Below are 18,327 nucleotides of genomic sequence, written 5' to 3' on the forward strand. Positions count from 1 at the left end.
CCATGGTCGTTGTTCACTAGCATATTTGGAAGCACCACAATGAGATATGCTTTAATAATATAATTAAGCTGGTTGATAAGGTTTGTGCTCGCACTCTTCAATTATAAAAGGAATATCATAATCAGAAAGCATTGATGTTGTTATAGCCTCATCCCATTAATCCTATCATTCAACGGGAGCCTTTGTCTCTGGGCTGGAGAAAAGTTAACACCAATGGTTCTTTCATTGGCGTGTAGGATAAAGATGGAACGGGCTTTGTTGCTCGACGACATAACGAGGGCCTCTTGATTGTAGGTGACCATTGTGAAAGGTATAGATCAACTCTTCTAGGTGAAGCAATGACAATGCTTGATGCTTTTACGGCCATTATCCCAATATCAATGGACCAAGTCTAGATTGAAATGAACTCATTTACTCATTGTCAACATACTACTTAAAATTATAGGATCCTCCTAGACTATAAACGTCATTACCGAAAATATTATTCTCTTGCTAAAAAAAATACCAACTTAACAAAATATCTCATATTTTTTGCAAAGCCAATAGGGCATCGAATTGGCTTACAAATCTTAGCCGCCCTCGAGGCTTTACGTGTTCATGGGTTGAAAGTTTTTCGCCCAAGCTTTTATATGCCTCGGATCTCAATGAGACTTTTTTTGTAATTGTGAAAGCAAGTCTCAAATAATAATTTTTTCCTTTAGAAAAAACTTTATATATATATTAGACATGCAAAAGAAATAAGTTTTTTAAACTATTAATATTGTGTTAGTTGTCTTTAAAAAAAGTCATTATTTATTCAAAATTTAACCAATATCCTTTCAAGATCTGATCCTTTACATTTTTCTCAATCTATACTTTATTTTAAAATAGTTCATAAATAATCTCAATTTACAAATGATTGAATGTCTATTAAAAATCTTGTAGTAGGGCGTCTTTAAAATTGTGAGCTATCATCCAAAGAGTCAGAATTGGTGTCTCCATTATTATTATTATTTGCTATTAGAATAAGAAAATTCTGCTTTAATAATAATTGACAAAGCAGCGAAAAATATGTGTATGTATTTTGGGAATCCTTTCGAAACTATCATAAGTCTCTAATATATGTGTGTGCGTGTATTTGGATGAATATATAGTTTTGATCTTCCTTTTGTCACTTTTCCTTCTATTATTTTGTTTTTTCTTTCTCTACTTTTGAAGTCTATTTTTCTTACTATACGGAGAGAAGAGACGTTATGCATACCAACAGCTAGGATGGCAGCAGGTGAGTGAGGTGGCATGGCATTTAGTAGCCCACATGTATATATCATTCTCTAGCTCATAAACCGTGGGCTATCCGCTTTATTTACCAATTTTTGACCTACTTAATTTTCTCTTAAAAGAGCCAGAGTAGTTAGTTATCATATATTATAGACAGCAGATAATTCTCATTACATTACTTTAACTCATTATTAAATTAGTGCAGATTCCGTTTCATATACAATGTAAACCGTTGACTCCATAGTAATGCAGGTGAATAGATTGAGGAGATTAATCCCTTATCAGTATATTATCAGTATGTGGTCATGTGCTCATGTGCCTTGACATTTGACATTAGAATTACATAATTAAGATGAGTTGCCCAGATGTATAAATAAGGCTAGCTAGAATTAGTCCCTTTCAAGTAAATTATAAGGAGAATTTACTATTATCCCCTCTGAATAAAGTACGAGTATAGGTGGGTGTTTGACTTTTTAGCACTCCCTAACTAGGATGTGGATTTTTATTTTTATTTTTTATTTTTTATTTTTTTTGAGAGAGAGAAGAGAGAGAGAGAGAGAGAGAGAGAGAGAGAGAGAGAGAGAGAGAGAGAGGAATTGGCAGAATCGCTACTGACAAAGTGAAACAATGCCAGCAATAGAATAGAGGATGTGCACAGGTACGTACTCATTACTTATTCTTTATTTCATCAGTGCATTCATTCATTCATTCCCTTTGAGAAGCTTAATTAGGATTAATCTTATAATTTAGTTGATTAAACTTGTCCTCCTCTCAGTAATAAGTTAATTAAGTAGCAAAAAAAGAGGTTAGAAGGTCACATGTTAAACATTAAAATACTAATCTTTGTAGCAAAAAAAGGATAGTACGACAATTAAAGCTTAATCTTTGTAGCAAAAAAGTAGGTGGGATGCTCGACGGCATGCACTCAATTAATGGGCTCCAGTTCCTCCATATAAAAACTTTAGCATTTAGCGTTCGTGAAATGATGGAGGATCCACCATTAACTCCTCTTTTTACCGTTCGATTCAGAAAATGATTATAAAAAAAGATTAAGAAAAGAGAGAGAGAGAGGAAGTCGTACGTGCATGATTCCTTCCGAAGCACGACTCTTCTAAATTCTCAGTATTATGAGACGGACATGATACCATGCACCTCCTTTTCATCACATCATTCATAGTCTTTTCGAATCTGACCACGGATTCTCGCACAGCCAATTAAATCCCCAGGCTAACAGTTTAATTAAGCAGCAACGTCTCTATTCCTCTGACATCTAAACCGCAGAGGCCCCGCTCTAAGTGGCACTTAATGACGGTGGAAAAGCTACCTTCCTCCACGTCAACATTGACTACAAACATTTCATTTAAAACGCTAATCATTCACATCTTCAATTAATTAAGTATATTCAATACATCTTCAATTTTATAACCTTGAAAATTTATTTCCAAGTTCTAAGAAAACCTCAAAAATTATTGAAAGGGAAAGTGCACCTTCTACTGGATGCAGGTATATAGGAGAGTAAAATAAGGTTGAAATGAAAACTTGTTAAGCTATACATGATGTAATTGGCTACCTTCCAACTGATTATTATTCGACATACTCCCCTATGGAAATTGTTTTCTAACCTGGTGAAAGAGTAGTGACTTCTTCTTCTTCTTCTTCTTCTTCTTCTAAAGAGGGTCACTAGTTAGAGAAGAGAGAGATGGAAACTTAAACTCTTTCATTCTATCAACAAATGGAGTCTTGAAGAGTGTACGTACGTAGGTTCTCATACCCCAACACTCCTTCCATGCCAATGAGCGTGTCACAGGAAGTGGATCTCTAAAATCTATATGAATTAAGAGCGTAGGTCACTCTTCTAAACACTACTATACTACTGGCAGAAGATAATAAAACTTTATACAGCGCATGCGAGTCAGTACATAGAAATAAGATTTGATTTAGTAATTAATGCAATCACCCATGTTCCTCTGCACGTGTTTGCATGTATAATTTATTTGTGAGATATATGTATATATATATATTTTTTGTCTACCTCAGCCTAGCTAGTTACTAGTATTTTGTCCTCTATCTATCATATATACTATTAGTCTGTAAGTTAATAATTGAAGGGTTAATATATGACCAAATTAAATTTAAAGGGCCCGCACTCCGTCGTAGCAACTAGCTCCATCACCTCACCACTTCTCCTCTAGCTATATAAATATATGAAACAAGCGTAAGGGACATAGAAAATGATCATCCAAGTCGTCATTAAAGGAGTAACGATCGAAATTGTGAGTGGTTTGCCTACCGCGTAGCTATAGCTTGGTCCCCTGCAATCTCTCTCAGTACGTAGATGAATCTTAACGTCCAAGCAAGTAAGAGTGAAATTTAAGTAGAAAAATTGATATACGAGAGCAACGTCGACCAATAACCTCCTATTTTTACCCCAAAACGATTGACTCTGCTGCTCATGGATTTCCAACAACCTTCATTTATTAAAAACCAACTTGCAGAAGTTATATATAATTGAAAGACATTAAGAAAAAAAAAAAGAGTGCAAGCAAGGGGCATCGCATCAACACCCAATAGATGAGACTAGTTAGTTGTATTTCTCAAGTTTGCTGCAGTAGAACAATTGAATATGAGTGACATCATATATTCTCATTCATTGATATGGCCAAAAATACTGGCTAACGATATCATCCATCGCAATACCAACGAAAGAGCCGTCCAATTATTGTATTAGGATTTAGGAGCCAATCGAGACGGGCTTCGTCGGCCCAAAGGGCCCACTTAACTTATTCCGCCTTGCTATAAAAACAAAAACATCAATCATAATAATAAAGTGCTGGCTATGGGGTTCGAACCCATGCGCACTTATGTGCAGAAGATCTTAAGTCTTCCCCCTTAACCACTCGGGCAAACCAGCTCACCTCAGCCTTTGATTGTAAAAGGCTATATGAAATATATGCACTCCAGTTCTTTAGCCTACCTCAACCGTCCCTTTCGATTTGCTCAAATCTACTAATAATATAAATTATATACACTTTATTATAACAAAATATGTATTGACGGTAGAAAACATATGCACTCACTTTTATATGTTAAATTAAAAAAAAATTGAAATATAATTTAATTGCAAAAGCCCGATAGTGGAGAAAGGCATACGGAAAGGCACAATTGGATCTTTACTGGGCCTTCCTTTCAGCCCAATAGTGTAAGCCGTTCCAAGATAGTCCAATGGATTAACGAGCATTCCAGAATATGTTAGCATGGGCCGAAGGATCTTCAATGCTATTGCTGGGCCTAAACAATGTAGAGTAGAGCGTAGACGGTGGACTATGCTGTGTCATATACTCATATTGGATTCGGGGCAGCCAGTGATTCTAAGAGTGTCGGTCACTAAAATGCATAGTTTAAGTTAAGGAATTTGGTCCTTTTAGATAGACTAGTCTTCTCAGGTTACTTTAGGGTATTATTTCCACGCGATTCGATGCCGTTATCGTTGCAATATGACTGTTCCGATCATTGAACGAGTAAATGAGTTAATTAATCAATTATCATAATTATGGCTGAAATAGCGATTCGATAAAGAAAAAAGATAATTGAAGAAACACGAAATATTTATTATTTGGAGTGTCGATTGACTGACTCGGGATTGATCCGCTTGACAGTGGCGTCACATATTAATAATATATAATAAACTAAATGGGAAGTACCTATCTAAGTATGTTCATTGGCTTGTGGATTAGTTTTGCATTCCAGTCTTAGTTTTTCTCTTTCCTTTCTTTCTTTCCTTTTCCAATCCTAGGTTGCTCATCTTGGAGTAGTCGTCTCTATTTCATTGGGTTAACACGCATCAATTGCGTGGAGTGAAAAAGAGACGATCGCTTCTTCTTCTTCTTCTTTTTCCTTTTTAATCAATAAGAATAATAAATGTATGGCGTTGACAAGAAGTGAATCAAAATAAAGGGGAGAGAAGAGCTACTCTGCAATGCAACGAGCTAACAAAGATGGATTGTGATTCCATAGCAGCACAGTGATCCAATGAATATGTACACAGTACACATGTTAACATGGGGAGCGCGCAGTACTGGCCGGAAGACAATTTACTCAGTCTTTCCGGCGAGAGCTCCAATTTTTAATTGTAAGCAAACTAGTTGATTATTATTATTATTATAGAAAAATAAAATAAAAATGACGAAGAAGAAATAAGCGAAATATAGCTACAACAAGAAATCCATGAACCTAAGCCAAGGGATGCCAATCTTTGAGGCCTTCTCGGCTTCCTTGGAGCAGGTAGTAGCATCCGAAGCTGCAGGGAGTGTCGCAGTATCACTAATATTACTACTGCAACTCTTGGGACAGAGGAAGAAGTTCCTGGACCCCAATCCAAACAGCTTCTCCTTCGTATCCAAACCTATACCAGATACATACGGCACTTGGATTTTTAAGCAAGGTTTTAAATGGTCTAAAAACTCAAATTTACTAGCGGTGTAAGCTTCTGATGCTTACTTTCCAAGCTAAACTGAGAGAAGTGGAGTCCGAAGGCTGAGGGTTCCGTGGTAGGCAGAGGCGGCCGCCTGCGTTCCTTGACGTAGAACTGCACCGCCGCCGAGATCAGATCGGCGACGCTCCACTCCGTCGACGCCATCACCTGCAACGGCCCTAAACTCTGATGCACCGTCACGTTCACTAGCACCTTCGCTGGCACCCTCATGATCACCTCACCAGCAGCAGCAGCGACCGCAGTGCCCCTGTTACGATTATCCTCCGGCGATGGCCCCATAGTTCTCCAGCTGATGAGGTCGGGCTGAGTCTTGGGACGTCGGATCTGGCGTTTCTCCGTCGGCCGGCCGTGGAACGAGGAGGACCTACTCGGTAGGATCTTCTCTTCATGTCCTCGGCGGAGGCCTCTGGAGTGGGAATTATAGGTATTGGTGGTGGTGTTGGTCGAAGGCGGAAGCGGTGCCATGGACGCTTGATACCTGATCGATCGATCGATCTCTCTTGGCTACCTCAAGCGGCGGTAGCGGAAGAATCTGGAACGAGGGAAGCCGAAAGGGGAAGCGTCCGACTTCCCTCCACGGATAGCTCGCATAACCAAACAGATCTAGATTTATATATTGAAGATCAAAGAATAGGGAGGGGGTAAGGGGAGAAGAAGGAAGAGATAGCAGGAGAAGCAAGAAGTTTGTGGATGGATATATGGATGGGATGAAAGTCTTGAGGGGGTGGGGGTGGGGGTGGGGGTGGGGATGGGGATGGTGGAGAGGAAGGGCAGATGAGTTGGAAAAGATTTATGGTGGGTGGTGATAAGGGTTAGAGGTTAATAGGAAGTGAGATGAGGTGAGATGGAAAGATTTGTGGTGGGTGGTGACAAGGGTTAGATGTTACTAGGAAGTGAGATGAGGTGAGTGTTGCACGATCAAAAGAATAAGGAAGAAAACAAACCGACGCAACCCATAACCGCATTAGAATTATTATGTTTATGGATTTAGGCCGGTTGCTGGTGGTAATTATCAATTAGAAAGGTGGTGTCATGTGTTGTTTATTCGTATTTCTAAGTGGACTGAGAAACGAGAAGAGATAGATATACTCTGCATCGGAACTCGGGATGAATGGATTGGGTGAGCGGATGAATTAGAAATTATTGCTTCCATTCGCTGTCAGGATGGAGGAAGGCACGAGGAGGTGCAATATTCTGGAGTCTGGACTCCAATCAGTTGTATGTGCCACATAATATAAATTAGTTTCCTTCTTTCAAATCCGAAGCTATTCCTTACATCTCTGTCTCGAAGTATCTCTTTGCTCTCTGCATCACTAATTACCATATTATGTATTTAACTTTGAGGGTTTGGCCTTGGGGATAGAAATAAAGTTTTCCGGAATTAACTAAGTAGTGTTGGGAAGATTTTAATGGAAGCATCGGAGTATGCGGTGACTCAAAATTGGTTTGACGTGACGCAGAGCAAGGTGCACGATTTCCTCACGCCTTTTGCGGGCCGCTTGGACGATGATGGGTACCTTGCCTTTGCCTGTGCTTTCTCTCGTCCAATTCTGGGGTTGGAGAGAGAGAGAGAGAGAGAGAGAGAGAGAGAGAGAGAGAGAGAGAGAGAGAGAGAGAGAGAGTGTGCGCGCGCTTGATTTGGGGAAGGTTGTATCTGGAATCTGGATAGCCACCCTTCCCTATCCCTATCCCTATCCGTATCTTCGGACGGCCCACATCGCAAAGTTCGAGACGACAGTAGAAGGAGCAAATTAACACAACTCTCTCCATTTACATTTTACGACGCATCGACTAGGACCTTAGGACAGGCAAATGCAATGTGGCTTCGCTAAACAGTGGGTTAAGAGTCAAAACAACACACCTTATTCGCATGCACGCCGCTGCCGGTGTGATTAATTTAACTTAGGCGGAGTGTCATCCTCGGGTAGGCGAGGATACAATGTACATTCAATTTGATACACAATTATTGGAGGGAAAGCGAAAGGGAAAGTGATGGTGGTGGGGGGGTAGGCATGTCGATCTGATAATTTGAGGGACGAATAGAAAAGATTATTTGTCTGAACGCATAAAATGGAAATTACATTTACAACGAGCTCTAATTGTTCATAAGCCACAAAAGACCAATTAGAGCGAGCGAGCGAGCTTCCTATATAATGCGCGAATCGCAGTCACAGATAGGCAGGCCCATCAGGGGAGGAGGACACAGGGTAGGTCTTTACTTGAGCGATTAGATTACGTCATGATCTTCTCTTACTACGGTCAGTCCAGACGTGACCAGAAGCCCAACTATACAACGGCCTTGGGTTCTTCTCCATTTCCCAATTTCCCATACAGAGAGTTACAGAGGAGGAGGAAACCCAATTCTACCTACTGTTGCGCAGCCACTCTAGTCTAGTACTTTCCAGCGTCCTCAAATGCAGTTTCTTTTTCTTTTTTTTTTAAAAATTGCTCAAATGGGTTACACAGAGTTATAAACGAATTACACCGATCAGAAATCCATTATCGGGTAATACAAGTCTTATATTACTTATTCAGTTTATAAGGAAATTTATCTAAATTATATACAGAATTTATTCAGATTATAAATTAGTTTACTCATATTATAAACATTTATTTTTGGGTGTTCTAAATGAGTTATTTGATTGTACATAAATTACTCATGTCATAGTAGAGTCACAAATACAAGCCATTTAAATAATCGGACTAAATGAGTACTTATATATGATTTAAATCTGATTAATGAAATATAAATTTGTTTAGAGTTTTTACTTTGTGTCAAAAAAAAATCACTCTAATTCCTTGTCGGGAGCGTTTGGTGATTTGTAGAGGTGGTCATCGAGCTCAACTGGGCCGAATTTAGAGTCAGGCTTTCAAGCGGACGAGATTTAAGTATTTGTTTACAGTCATCCTAATCGCTCAACTTGGGCCGAGCTGAACAGACATGCCATTTATTGTCATCTCGATTCATGTTAAACTTAGCCTAATTAAAACCAGACGAACGCGGCCGGACCTAAACTAGTCGGGCCCAATGATCTAACAGGGTTTATACCAAATAAATCAGAGCCCAAAATTATGACCGTAGCGAGTGGCTACCAGGCATTTATCTTTTTGGCAGCAGATTTTGACCCGACTACCGAAGAAAGGCTCAAGCGAAGAAAGTAGGGAAAAATTTCAGCAGAGTATAAAAGAAATATCTGAAGTGATACGAATTAAGCAGGGAGTAGATACGTAAGCATGGGGTTTCTACTTTTATATGGCTGGCATTTTTCCCCTCTTTCCATCGTAGCAACTTTTTGCCGAGGAAAAGACCCCCCAAAAAATATATATGAAAAAGACGAAGAAAAGAGAGAGAATCATTATCGCTGCCACCAGTGACTTTCGTTAACTGCCGAGTGCCGCATCAAATACGATTAAGACGCAAGGAAAGCTTCCCAAAATTAAGTAGCATCTCTCTCTCTCTCTCTCTCTCTCTCTTTCTTCATCTAATCCAATCCGTTCCCAAACTTTGCTAGCATCTTCAATCAATATCTCTACCAAAGCAAAGGAGGAAGGGAAAAATTATTTCTGTCTAAAAAGTAAGTATATAGTTCAGATCTGAAGGCATCCCACCAATGGCGACGACGAATTTTCATCAAACCCCCATCAACCATCACCACTCCATCCTATCGGCCCACCCATCCAAACCCACCCGAACCCGCGCCGCCGCATCCACCCGATCTGACCGGAAGAGCACCTGCGCCATCCTCTCCGGCAAAGTAGTTGCCCTCTCCCGGAATGATTCCGTCCCCGCCGGCGACAAGCCCTACTCCCCCTCCACCAGAGTCAACGGCAACGCGTCCTCTCCTCAGACACTAGATCTGGTCCCGATCGAGAACCTTCCTCGGCCGCTCACCATCTCCGACCTCTCCCCTGCCCCGATGCATGGCTCCCAGCTCCGCGTCGCCTATCAGGGCGTCCCCGGCGCTTACAGCGAGGCGGCGGCTGGGAAAGCCTATCTGAACTGTGAGGCCATCCCCTGCGATCAGTTTGAGGTCGCCTTCCAGGCTGTGGAGCTCTGGATCGCCGATCGAGCCGTCTTACCAGTGGAGAACTCCCTCGGCGGTAGCATCCACCGCAACTATGACCTCCTCCTCCGCCATCGCCTCCACATCGTCGGTGAGGTCCAGCTCCCCGTCCACCACTGCCTCCTTGCCCTCCCCGGAGTCCGCAAGGAATACCTCACTCGCGTCATCAGTCACCCGCAAGCCCTAGCCCAGTGCGAGCTCACTCTCACCAGCCTCGGACTCAACGTCGCCCGCGAAGCCTTCGACGACACCGCTGGTGCCGCCGAATACATCGCCGCCAACGGTCTCCGTGACACGGCCGCGATCGCCTCGTCCCGCGCGGCCGAGCTGTACGGGCTCCAAATCTTGGCCGATGGGATCCAGGACGACTCGAGCAACGTGACCCGGTTCGTGATGCTGGCGCGCGAGCCCATCATCCCGCGCACGGATCGGCCGTTCAAGACGAGCATCGTGTTCGCGCACGACCGGGAGGGCACCTCCGTCCTCTTCAAAGTGCTCTCAGCGTTCGCGTTCAGGAACATCAGCCTGACTAAGATCGAGAGCCGGCCCCATCGCCACCGCCCTATCAGGCTCGTCGACGACGCCAATGTCGGCACCGCGAAGCACTTCGAGTACATGTTCTACGTCGACTTCGAGGCGTCCATGGCGGAGCCGCGAGCCCAGAACGCGCTCGGTGAGATCCAGGAGTTCACCTCCTTCCTCCGTGTGCTCGGAAGTTATCCCATGGACATGACCCCATGGAACGCCAGCTCCTCCTCCTCTTCGTCTTCCTCATCCACCGCTACTTCCTCGTGATTCGTGAAACGCCGTCAGCTTAATTTGTAGTGCTCCATCTCGCACCTCATTTTTATTTTCCGTTAAAATTTAATTGTCTTTGCCTTTGTCTTTGTCTTCATTTGGGCGACGAGTTGGTCAAATCGGAACTCGTTGTAACTATATATATATATATATATATATATATATATGGCGAATGATTTATAAATTGTTTGATGGAGTAATTTAATTCATTATGCGATAAGAGGATAGAGATGCCACTTCCATGATAGTCATTCGTGAATAATCAATGTTGGAATTTGGCTCAAATTCAGATTTCATCGTTTAGAGGCTTAGTTCGCCGATTTGTTCGAACGGGTTTGGGGGCGTTCGAATGCAGTTCTCAGACAGAGACTAGGTAATGCAGGCGTTCGAATGGCCCAACTGCGTTCCAACGCGAGCCAACCCGAGAGCAGCTATTTCTATAAACGTTCGAACAAGGCTTTAGCATTCAAACGCCAGTCTGTATTTGCACTGGGTGCATTCGAACGCGCCCCGCGGACGTTCGAACGCCCTTTTGGTTCTGCTGCTTTGATATTGGGCGCATTCGAATGCACCCCTGAGGGCGTTCAAACGCGACGCGGAAAAACCTAATGTGAACCAGCCCTATAAATAGAAATGTTGGGTTTTAGGGTTTGGTATGGGCATTTTGCAAGAAAGAAAAGCTTATAGAGAAAAACCACCATTGTTTAGAAAGAGATTAGAGTTGTAAACTCTTTGTATTTGAATATTTGCATAGTGGATTGAAGTTTGCTCCACTCGTGGACGTAGGCATATCGCCGAATCACATAAATCGTGTCTTTCCCTCTTTTCTCTTCATAGTTTGCATCTATTTGGTGTTCATATTTATAATTATCTTGGGTATTTAAAGTTCTCTACAACTCACATCTTGTATTTGGAGTTCTCACATTGATATTGATAGTAACTTTGCTAATATTTGGTTTGTCCCAAATTATTGCTATTTTATTTGGATTTGTTTGAGGGTGAAGGGTTTTGCTTCCGCTTCCCTCACCTATTTGAGTATTTTGCACAACAATTAATACTGGTTTCGTTTGGGTCACTCACTGCCATTGCTATCCTCTCTTACATAAACGAGAGACAATTTTTTTTAAATTATTTATCAACCCAAAAGATAAATATGGACCGAACAAACTCTCTCTAAATATAGTTATTTAGGAGTATTTAGATTTTACTAACTTTGTAAATGTCTAGTCTAGGCTTTCAGTAATATGCGTCATCGAATAATTGCTTTGAATTAATTATCGTCGCACTACTGAGCTGCTCCTCTGAGCTAACCGTAATATCGAGTCACCAATCGAATTAAGCTAAGCCGCTAAATTATTAAATAATTTATTTGTAATATTATTTAAAATTAGAATTACATCCATAACCTTCTTACTTATCAATTTTACTAGAGAGACAACTTCACACTAATGCAAATAATGAATGGTAGAATCTAATGCGCAATCATGAATTACTTTCGTTCCATTTGTTTACCTCCAACGTCCAAACAAGTTCAGTAGGTCCCGTTGACCTATCAGCACTAGCGTCCAATACAAAGCAAAAGGACAACACCACCATTAATCTCTCTCACCACTGCTCTCTCTCTCAGCATTGTTCCACCGAGCAACCCAAAAGGACAACCACACTTCTGTTATGTAACGTCATCACTTCCAAATTTTTATTTAATAACTTAGACGAAACTTTAAAAAATATTATATTATAATATATAAAAATAATTTATAAATATCTAAAGTATCGCTGTCTTCTTTATATATTTTTTCTTTTTAAAAAAAAGGAAAAAAAAATGAAAAGAGAGAAAACATAAAAAAAATATGATGGTGACGACGACACTAAAAGAAATGAGTGAAAAAGATGATTAAATAATATAAAAAATAAAAAATAATAATAAAAAATATTTTAATAATTTAATCGATATTAATTAGTTAAAATAATAATAGAATGTTGAATGAGAATTAAAAAAAAAAAAAAAGTTCTGAGTTATCAATCTTCAAAGACATTTATAACAATCTTATATCATATGCATATTATGCAATGTACAGATGACAATATGACATGAGCATGTGGGTGTGTTTAGCGGTGAGTGATGAGTGGTCCCCATGCAGCAAGATATAGGTCACGCGACTTCCTCAAGTGCGCATACCATTTATAGTTCACCCCATGCATCTTCCATATCCCACTGTTCTCTCTCTCTCTCTCTCTCTCTCTCTCTCTCTCTCTCTCTCTCTCATTTCTTCCCCCTTCCCCCTGTTACCCTGTAACATCTTCAATATAGAACTCACTGGAAGAGAAGCATGAAGGCCCCTCACCTTCTTTTCCTAGTTATCATCCTCTCTGTCCACTCCTCAAGAGCTTCTCGTCTCCTTCCAGCGACACAACCAGGTGACTGGAATCTTCTTTCTTCTCATGAATCTATATCATCTTGTAAGCGTATCTTTCAGTGTCTTCTCTTGCACTTAGGGAGGGACAACGAGAGGGTTGGTGGCTTCTCCCAAATAGGTCATGCAGGAAACATGGACAAAGAGGACACTTGGGATGTAAGTTTGTTAATTGCCATGCCATCTCTCTCTGTCACTTTTTTGAAGCATGCACATAAACTTTGGACTTTCCTCCTAATCAGGTTTTCACTTTTATCCTATTTTGAGTTCTCTTTTCACGTACCAGCTAATGGGTCTAGAAGAGTGTGAGGATGAAGACGAGGAATGCCTGAAGAGAAGGGCCATATCCGAGGCTCATCTGGACTACATCTACACGCAACGCTACAAGAAGCCGTAGAGAAGAGCATTTGAGAGAGAACCACCCATAGCAACCTTTATCATATTTCTAGTATTACTAGTTGTAGCCAGCAGCAAAGGTTAAGTTTGATGTACATTATGTAGCCTTCTTACCAAGTAATCAGTAGGCATGATATGAACGCATTGTTTGTTCCTGATTTTCCTTTCTCCTTGCTTCGGATTTATCTGGTCACTTAAAAGACATATACACCAACTGACTGCCAATTGAATGCAGGAGAGAAGTCAGGCAACTCGTGTCTTAGCATTATAATATTCTTTGCTTTTAATATAATTGAGTATGTGTGATTCCGAGGAGAAAGGAGACGTAAGCAACCATAGAAACATGTGCAAGCAAACTATTGACTATATCAACGCTAGACAGTGGTCACAGATTGACACATAGTAGTACAGCTTAATGCAATAATATCTCTTCGAGTTTTTGACCAAACTATTGCTACCTAGAAAAAGATTTCTTATAAAATATAATCTTATCAGTTTAACGCCACGTGAAAAAATCATCCTATAAATTTAATAGGATAGCGTTCTTAATTTATTAACAAACTTCAGTTATGCTGAAAAATAAAATGTTACTTTCTACATAAAACATTATCAAGGAAAGAGATTTACAAATTGGTATAATTTCAACTGTTGAGCATAGAGATCATCACTCATTTCACACCCCTCTCTTGAAAATTAAACTCAAAACTGTTGATCTACTTCTCTAAACTTTTTAAGGGTGTCGTACTCCAAAATGTACATTGATGTCATCATAAGACTAAAACCATATGTGAGAGCAGCTACTCTTACAGTCTTGTAAAAGCTCATACACTGAACGTACCTCTCATTCTATCCTCCACTTCCCCCGTAAGAAGTGGCCAACCCATTATCTTTTCTTTCGTCAACGGGGAGCAGGTAGGAGTGAGCATCCCATACCAGCTCAGATATATTAAGATGAGGCTCACGTTCCTATTCTAAATCAAAGATTGGCCAACTGCAGCCTCTATGATTATACAGCTAATAAAGGCTGCTTCGCCTACTTAGTAAGTCTCAAGATTGAGTAAGACAATTAGATGTGAGGATTAGTCAGCTCTCCACGAAAAGAAAGGGTAGCAAACTATCACCATTTCTTGATGGAATAAATAATCTTATAGTGGAGAAAGACTAGCAAATGATGGATTAGTAAGCTAAGGAAAAACACCTGAAAAGGAAAGATACCTAATAACCATCATGAAATAGACGACAAGTATGGTCAATAGCTTTCCAGCGCTGTAGACTTGGCAGAGTTTCCTGACATGGGCATATGCCTCCAAATAGTCCACACAGCACACTGGCCTTTAGCTACAATTACGACATGGAATATAAAGAGAATTGAGGGAATAGAGCTAAGGACTAATCGAGGATATAATTATAATGCCAATATCAATGGCCCTAGTGCTGGCACACACGCAAATGTAGGGTGAGGGAAGCGAAAGCAAAACCCTTCACCCTCAAACAAATCCAAATGGAATAGTAATAATTTGGGGCAAATCAAATATTAGCAAAGCTAATATCAATATCTATGTGAGAACTCCAAATGCAAGATGCTAGTTGTAGAGAACTTCAAATATCTAAGGTAATCACAAACATGAACACCAAATCAATGCAAACCATAGAGAAAAGAGTGAGAGACACGATTTACGTGGTTCGGCGATATGCCTACGTCCACAGGCGGAGCAATCTTCAATCTACTATGCAAATATTCAAATACAAAGAGATTACAACTCTAATCTCTCTCTAAACAAATGTGGCTCTCCCCTATAAGTTTTTCTCTCTTACAAAATGCCCACACCAAACCCTAAAATCCAACATTTCTATTTATAGGCCCGGTTCAGAATTGGGTTTTTCCGCGTCGCGTTCGAACGCCCTCGGGGCGAGTTCGAACGCGCCCATATCAAAGCAGCAGAAACAAAGGGGCGTTCGAACGCCCTCTGGGCGCGTTCAAACGCTCCCAATGCAAATGCAGACTGGCGTTCGAACGCCTGCAGAAACAGCTGTTCTCGGGTTAGCTCGCGTTCAAACACGGCTGGGGCTGTTCGACCGCCTGCATCACAGACTGCTCTTTGTCTGGAGCCCACGTTCGAACGCCCCTAGGGCCCGTTCGAACGCGCGGCACAAATATGCTGAAACTTGCTGAATTTTTGCTGAAACTGAATTTAAGCCAATTTTTAACAATTCTCCACCTTGGCGACAAATTCATTTTCCGAAGGCCTTTCATCACAACTCGAATTCCCAATGCAATTTTCAAAATTCCATCTTTCATTGTGATTGTGAAGCCTTTGGATTCCAATGCGCTCAATGAGATGAGATTCTTGTTCAATTGAGGGACATATCGTACCCCCGTCAACTCTCTCGCTGATCCATCATGCAACTGCAAACGAACTGTGTGAATTCCTTCAATTTTACAGGTACTATCATTACCCATAAAAACCATGCTATTGCCCAGTTCTTCAAAAGTGCAAAACCAATCTCGATGAGGACACATATGATAAGTGCAACCCGAATCCAAAATCCACTCATCTGTATGGCATGGTACAGATGAACTGCTAAGAGCAATATCCAACTCCAAATCATCAAACTCATCTTCAAGATCGGCCACATTTGCCTTTCCCTTCTGAGGATCCTCGCCATTCAAAGCCGGACAATTCTTTTTCCAATGCCCTTTGTTGCGACAATATGAACATTCATCTCTAGCAGGAATGTCTCTACTGGACGATCCACCCCGCTTGCTAAACTTTCCAGTTTTCAATCTACCACCCACTGTCAATGCTTCGGATGGAGAATCCGTATGAACCTGCTTATCCATCTTGCGATATTCATTATTGATCAATGCATTTGCAATATCCTCATAACGAATAGATTCTTTTCCATACAATAAGGTAGTAGTCAAATGATCATATACATTGGGCAACGAATTCAATAACACCAAGGCTTTGTCTTCATCCAAAATTTCCACATCCAAATTTTGCAAATCTGCAAGTAATTTGTTGAAGGCATTCAAATGCTCGGCCATAGGCGTTCCAACCTTGTACTGAAATCGGAAAAACTTCTTCTTCAAATAGAGCATATTCTCAATGCTCTTAGTCATAAACTTGTCCTCCAATTTCTTCCACAAGCTCTTCGTCGATGTCTCCTTCATCACAAAGTACTTTTGATCCTTTGCTAGACAAAGCCGAATGGAGCTGCAAGCTTGCCGGTTCATTTTCTCCCAATCTCTCTCGGATACCTCTTCGGGCTTCTCCTCCAAGGTGATGCCCAATTCTTGTTGGAACAAGACGTCCATCACTTCACATTGCCACATTCCAAAATTATTGGTGCCATCAAATTTCTCTACATCAAACTTTGCATTAGAAATAAGTTTCCCCAATTTGGATGATCCCGACATATTTGCAAATCAATGCTATCCCCAAATTCAAAAGGCCCTAGGTTTGAGACCTTGAAGCTCTGATACCAATTTATTGTACAAATACTCAAATGGGTGAGGGAAGCGAAAGCAAAACCCTTCACCCTCAAACAAATCCAAATGGAATAGCAATAATTTGGGGCAAATCAAATATTAGCAAAGCTAATATCAATATCTATGTGAGAACTCCAAATGCAAGATGCTAGTTGTAGAGAACTTCAAATATCCAAGGTAATCACAAACATGAACACCAAATCAATGCAAACCATAGAGAAAAGAGGGAGAGACACGATTTACGTGGTTCGGCGATGTGCCTACGTCCACGGGCGGAGCAATCTTCAATCCACTATACAAATCTTCAAATATAAAGATATTACAACTCTAATATCTCTCTAAACAAATATGGCTCTCCCCTACAAGTTTTTCTCTCTTGCAAAATGTCCACACCAAACCCTAAAACCTAATATTTCTATTTATAGGCTCGGTTCAGAATTGGGTTTTTCCGCGTCGTGTTCGAACGCGCTCATATCAAAGAAGCAGAAACAAAGGGGTGTTCGAACGCGCCCAGTGCAAATGCAGACTGGCGTTCGAACGCCAAGGCCCCGTTCGAACGCCTGCAGAAACAGCTGCTCTCGGGTTGGCTCGCGTTCGAACGCGGCTGGGGCCGTTCGAACGCCTGCATCACAGACTGCTCTCTGTCTGGAGCCTGCGTTCGAACGTCCCTAGGGCCCGTTCGAACGCGCGGCACAAATATGCTGAAACTTGCTGAATTTTTCCTGAAACTGAATTTAAGCCAATTTTTAACAAATTTCTCCTACTGTATCTTTATGTTCACGGCAGTCTGTTGTTCTATTTTTATTTGACTACATAGTTGGTATGTGCATCTTAAGAAGAAATCAGAAAAGCATCAGTTTGAATGGCACTAGGGCTAGGTGATTCAGGCAGAGCCATATTGATCAATCAAGAGAAGGAAAGCACAAAGAGGAAGTTCGACTGTAACTTAACCAAAACCAAAAAGGAAGGTTTATGATCGTGAGCCTTGAATTCTTCTTCTGTAAATACAACAGATTATCAAGAGTCAGAGAAAGAACTGAGAAGGCTAAATACCGTACTTGCCCCACCAGAGATACATTTGATGCTGGTCTGGATACACGACATAAATCGTCAAGCAAACTAGCTTACCAAGACTTTTTAAGCCCAAACAGCGTTGGGCCGAACCTAGTCGGGATCGGCCCATGGATAAGCTCTAATCTTAATTTGTTGGGAGAGATTGTATCAAGCTACTCTAATTTACGGTTCACGGCATAAATGCCTGAGCCCTGAGGTACTCAAACAGGAAACTGGGTGCCTAAGGAATGCCATCTGCGGATCTACTGATAAAACCTCGACAAAATCAGGAGTTCTACATTGACACAGAAACTATGCAATGTAGACCAAATACAGGGAGACCTTCAGCACTTGCCACAA

At 41.1% G+C, this 18,327-nt stretch overlaps 3 protein-coding genes and 1 non-coding gene across 4 annotated transcripts; 2 read left to right on the forward strand and 2 right to left on the reverse strand.

The window, feature by feature from the left end:
* Positions 1-4,085: 4,085 nt before the first annotated feature.
* Positions 4,086-4,168, reverse strand: TRNAL-UAA (transfer RNA leucine (anticodon UAA)). Its single transcript has one exon. It is a non-coding gene; the product is annotated as a tRNA-Leu (tRNA).
* A 1,076-nt stretch (positions 4,169-5,244) lies between these two features.
* Positions 5,245-6,487, reverse strand: LOC140772671 (uncharacterized). Its single transcript, XM_073114848.1, has 2 exons — positions 5,755-6,487; positions 5,245-5,659 (listed from the first exon to the last, which is right to left on the reverse strand). Exons 1-2 carry the CDS (start codon positions 6,212-6,214, stop codon positions 5,466-5,468), a joined length of 654 nt encoding a protein of 217 aa, XP_072970949.1. The 5' UTR covers positions 6,215-6,487; the 3' UTR covers positions 5,245-5,465.
* A 2,578-nt stretch (positions 6,488-9,065) lies between these two features.
* Positions 9,066-10,681, forward strand: LOC140772533 (arogenate dehydratase 1-like). The gene is made up of 2 exons (XM_073114650.1): positions 9,066-9,190; positions 9,262-10,681. Exon 2 carries the CDS (start codon positions 9,361-9,363, stop codon positions 10,606-10,608), a length of 1,248 nt encoding a protein of 415 aa, XP_072970751.1. The 5' UTR covers positions 9,066-9,190; positions 9,262-9,360; the 3' UTR covers positions 10,609-10,681.
* A 2,155-nt stretch (positions 10,682-12,836) lies between these two features.
* Positions 12,837-13,662, forward strand: LOC140772534 (putative phytosulfokines 6). Its single transcript, XM_073114651.1, has 3 exons — positions 12,837-13,029; positions 13,108-13,184; positions 13,312-13,662. Exons 1-3 carry the CDS (start codon positions 12,942-12,944, stop codon positions 13,420-13,422), a joined length of 276 nt encoding a protein of 91 aa, XP_072970752.1. The 5' UTR covers positions 12,837-12,941; the 3' UTR covers positions 13,423-13,662.
* The last annotated feature ends 4,665 nt before the right edge of the window (positions 13,663-18,327 follow it).

The sequence above is a fragment of the Typha angustifolia genome, chromosome 12 (genome assembly GCF_048772165.1).
Source record: "Typha angustifolia cultivar Huaian chromosome 12, ASM4877216v1, whole genome shotgun sequence".
In the NCBI taxonomy this organism is placed as follows: Eukaryota; Viridiplantae; Streptophyta; class Magnoliopsida; order Poales; family Typhaceae; genus Typha; species Typha angustifolia.

Bases quoted from the DNA above. Each gene is read 5' to 3' on its own strand.
- LOC140772533 (XM_073114650.1), top strand. From the start codon at position 9,361: ATGGCGACGACGAATTTTCATCAAACCCCCATCAACCATCACCACTCC.
- LOC140772534 (XM_073114651.1), top strand. From the start codon at position 12,942: ATGAAGGCCCCTCACCTTCTTTTCCTAGTTATCATCCTCTCTGTCCAC. The intron at 13,030-13,107 runs GTGACTGGAATC...TCTTGCACTTAG, and splicing joins CCTTCCAGCGACACAACCAG to GGAGGGACAACGAGAGGGTT. The intron at 13,185-13,311 runs GTAAGTTTGTTA...TTCACGTACCAG, and splicing joins ACAAAGAGGACACTTGGGAT to CTAATGGGTCTAGAAGAGTG.
- LOC140772671 (XM_073114848.1), bottom strand. From the start codon at position 6,214: ATGGCACCGCTTCCGCCTTCGACCAACACCACCACCAATACCTATAAT. The intron at 5,660-5,754 runs GTAAGCATCAGA...TATCTGGTATAG, and splicing joins CTCTCAGTTTAGCTTGGAAA to GTTTGGATACGAAGGAGAAG.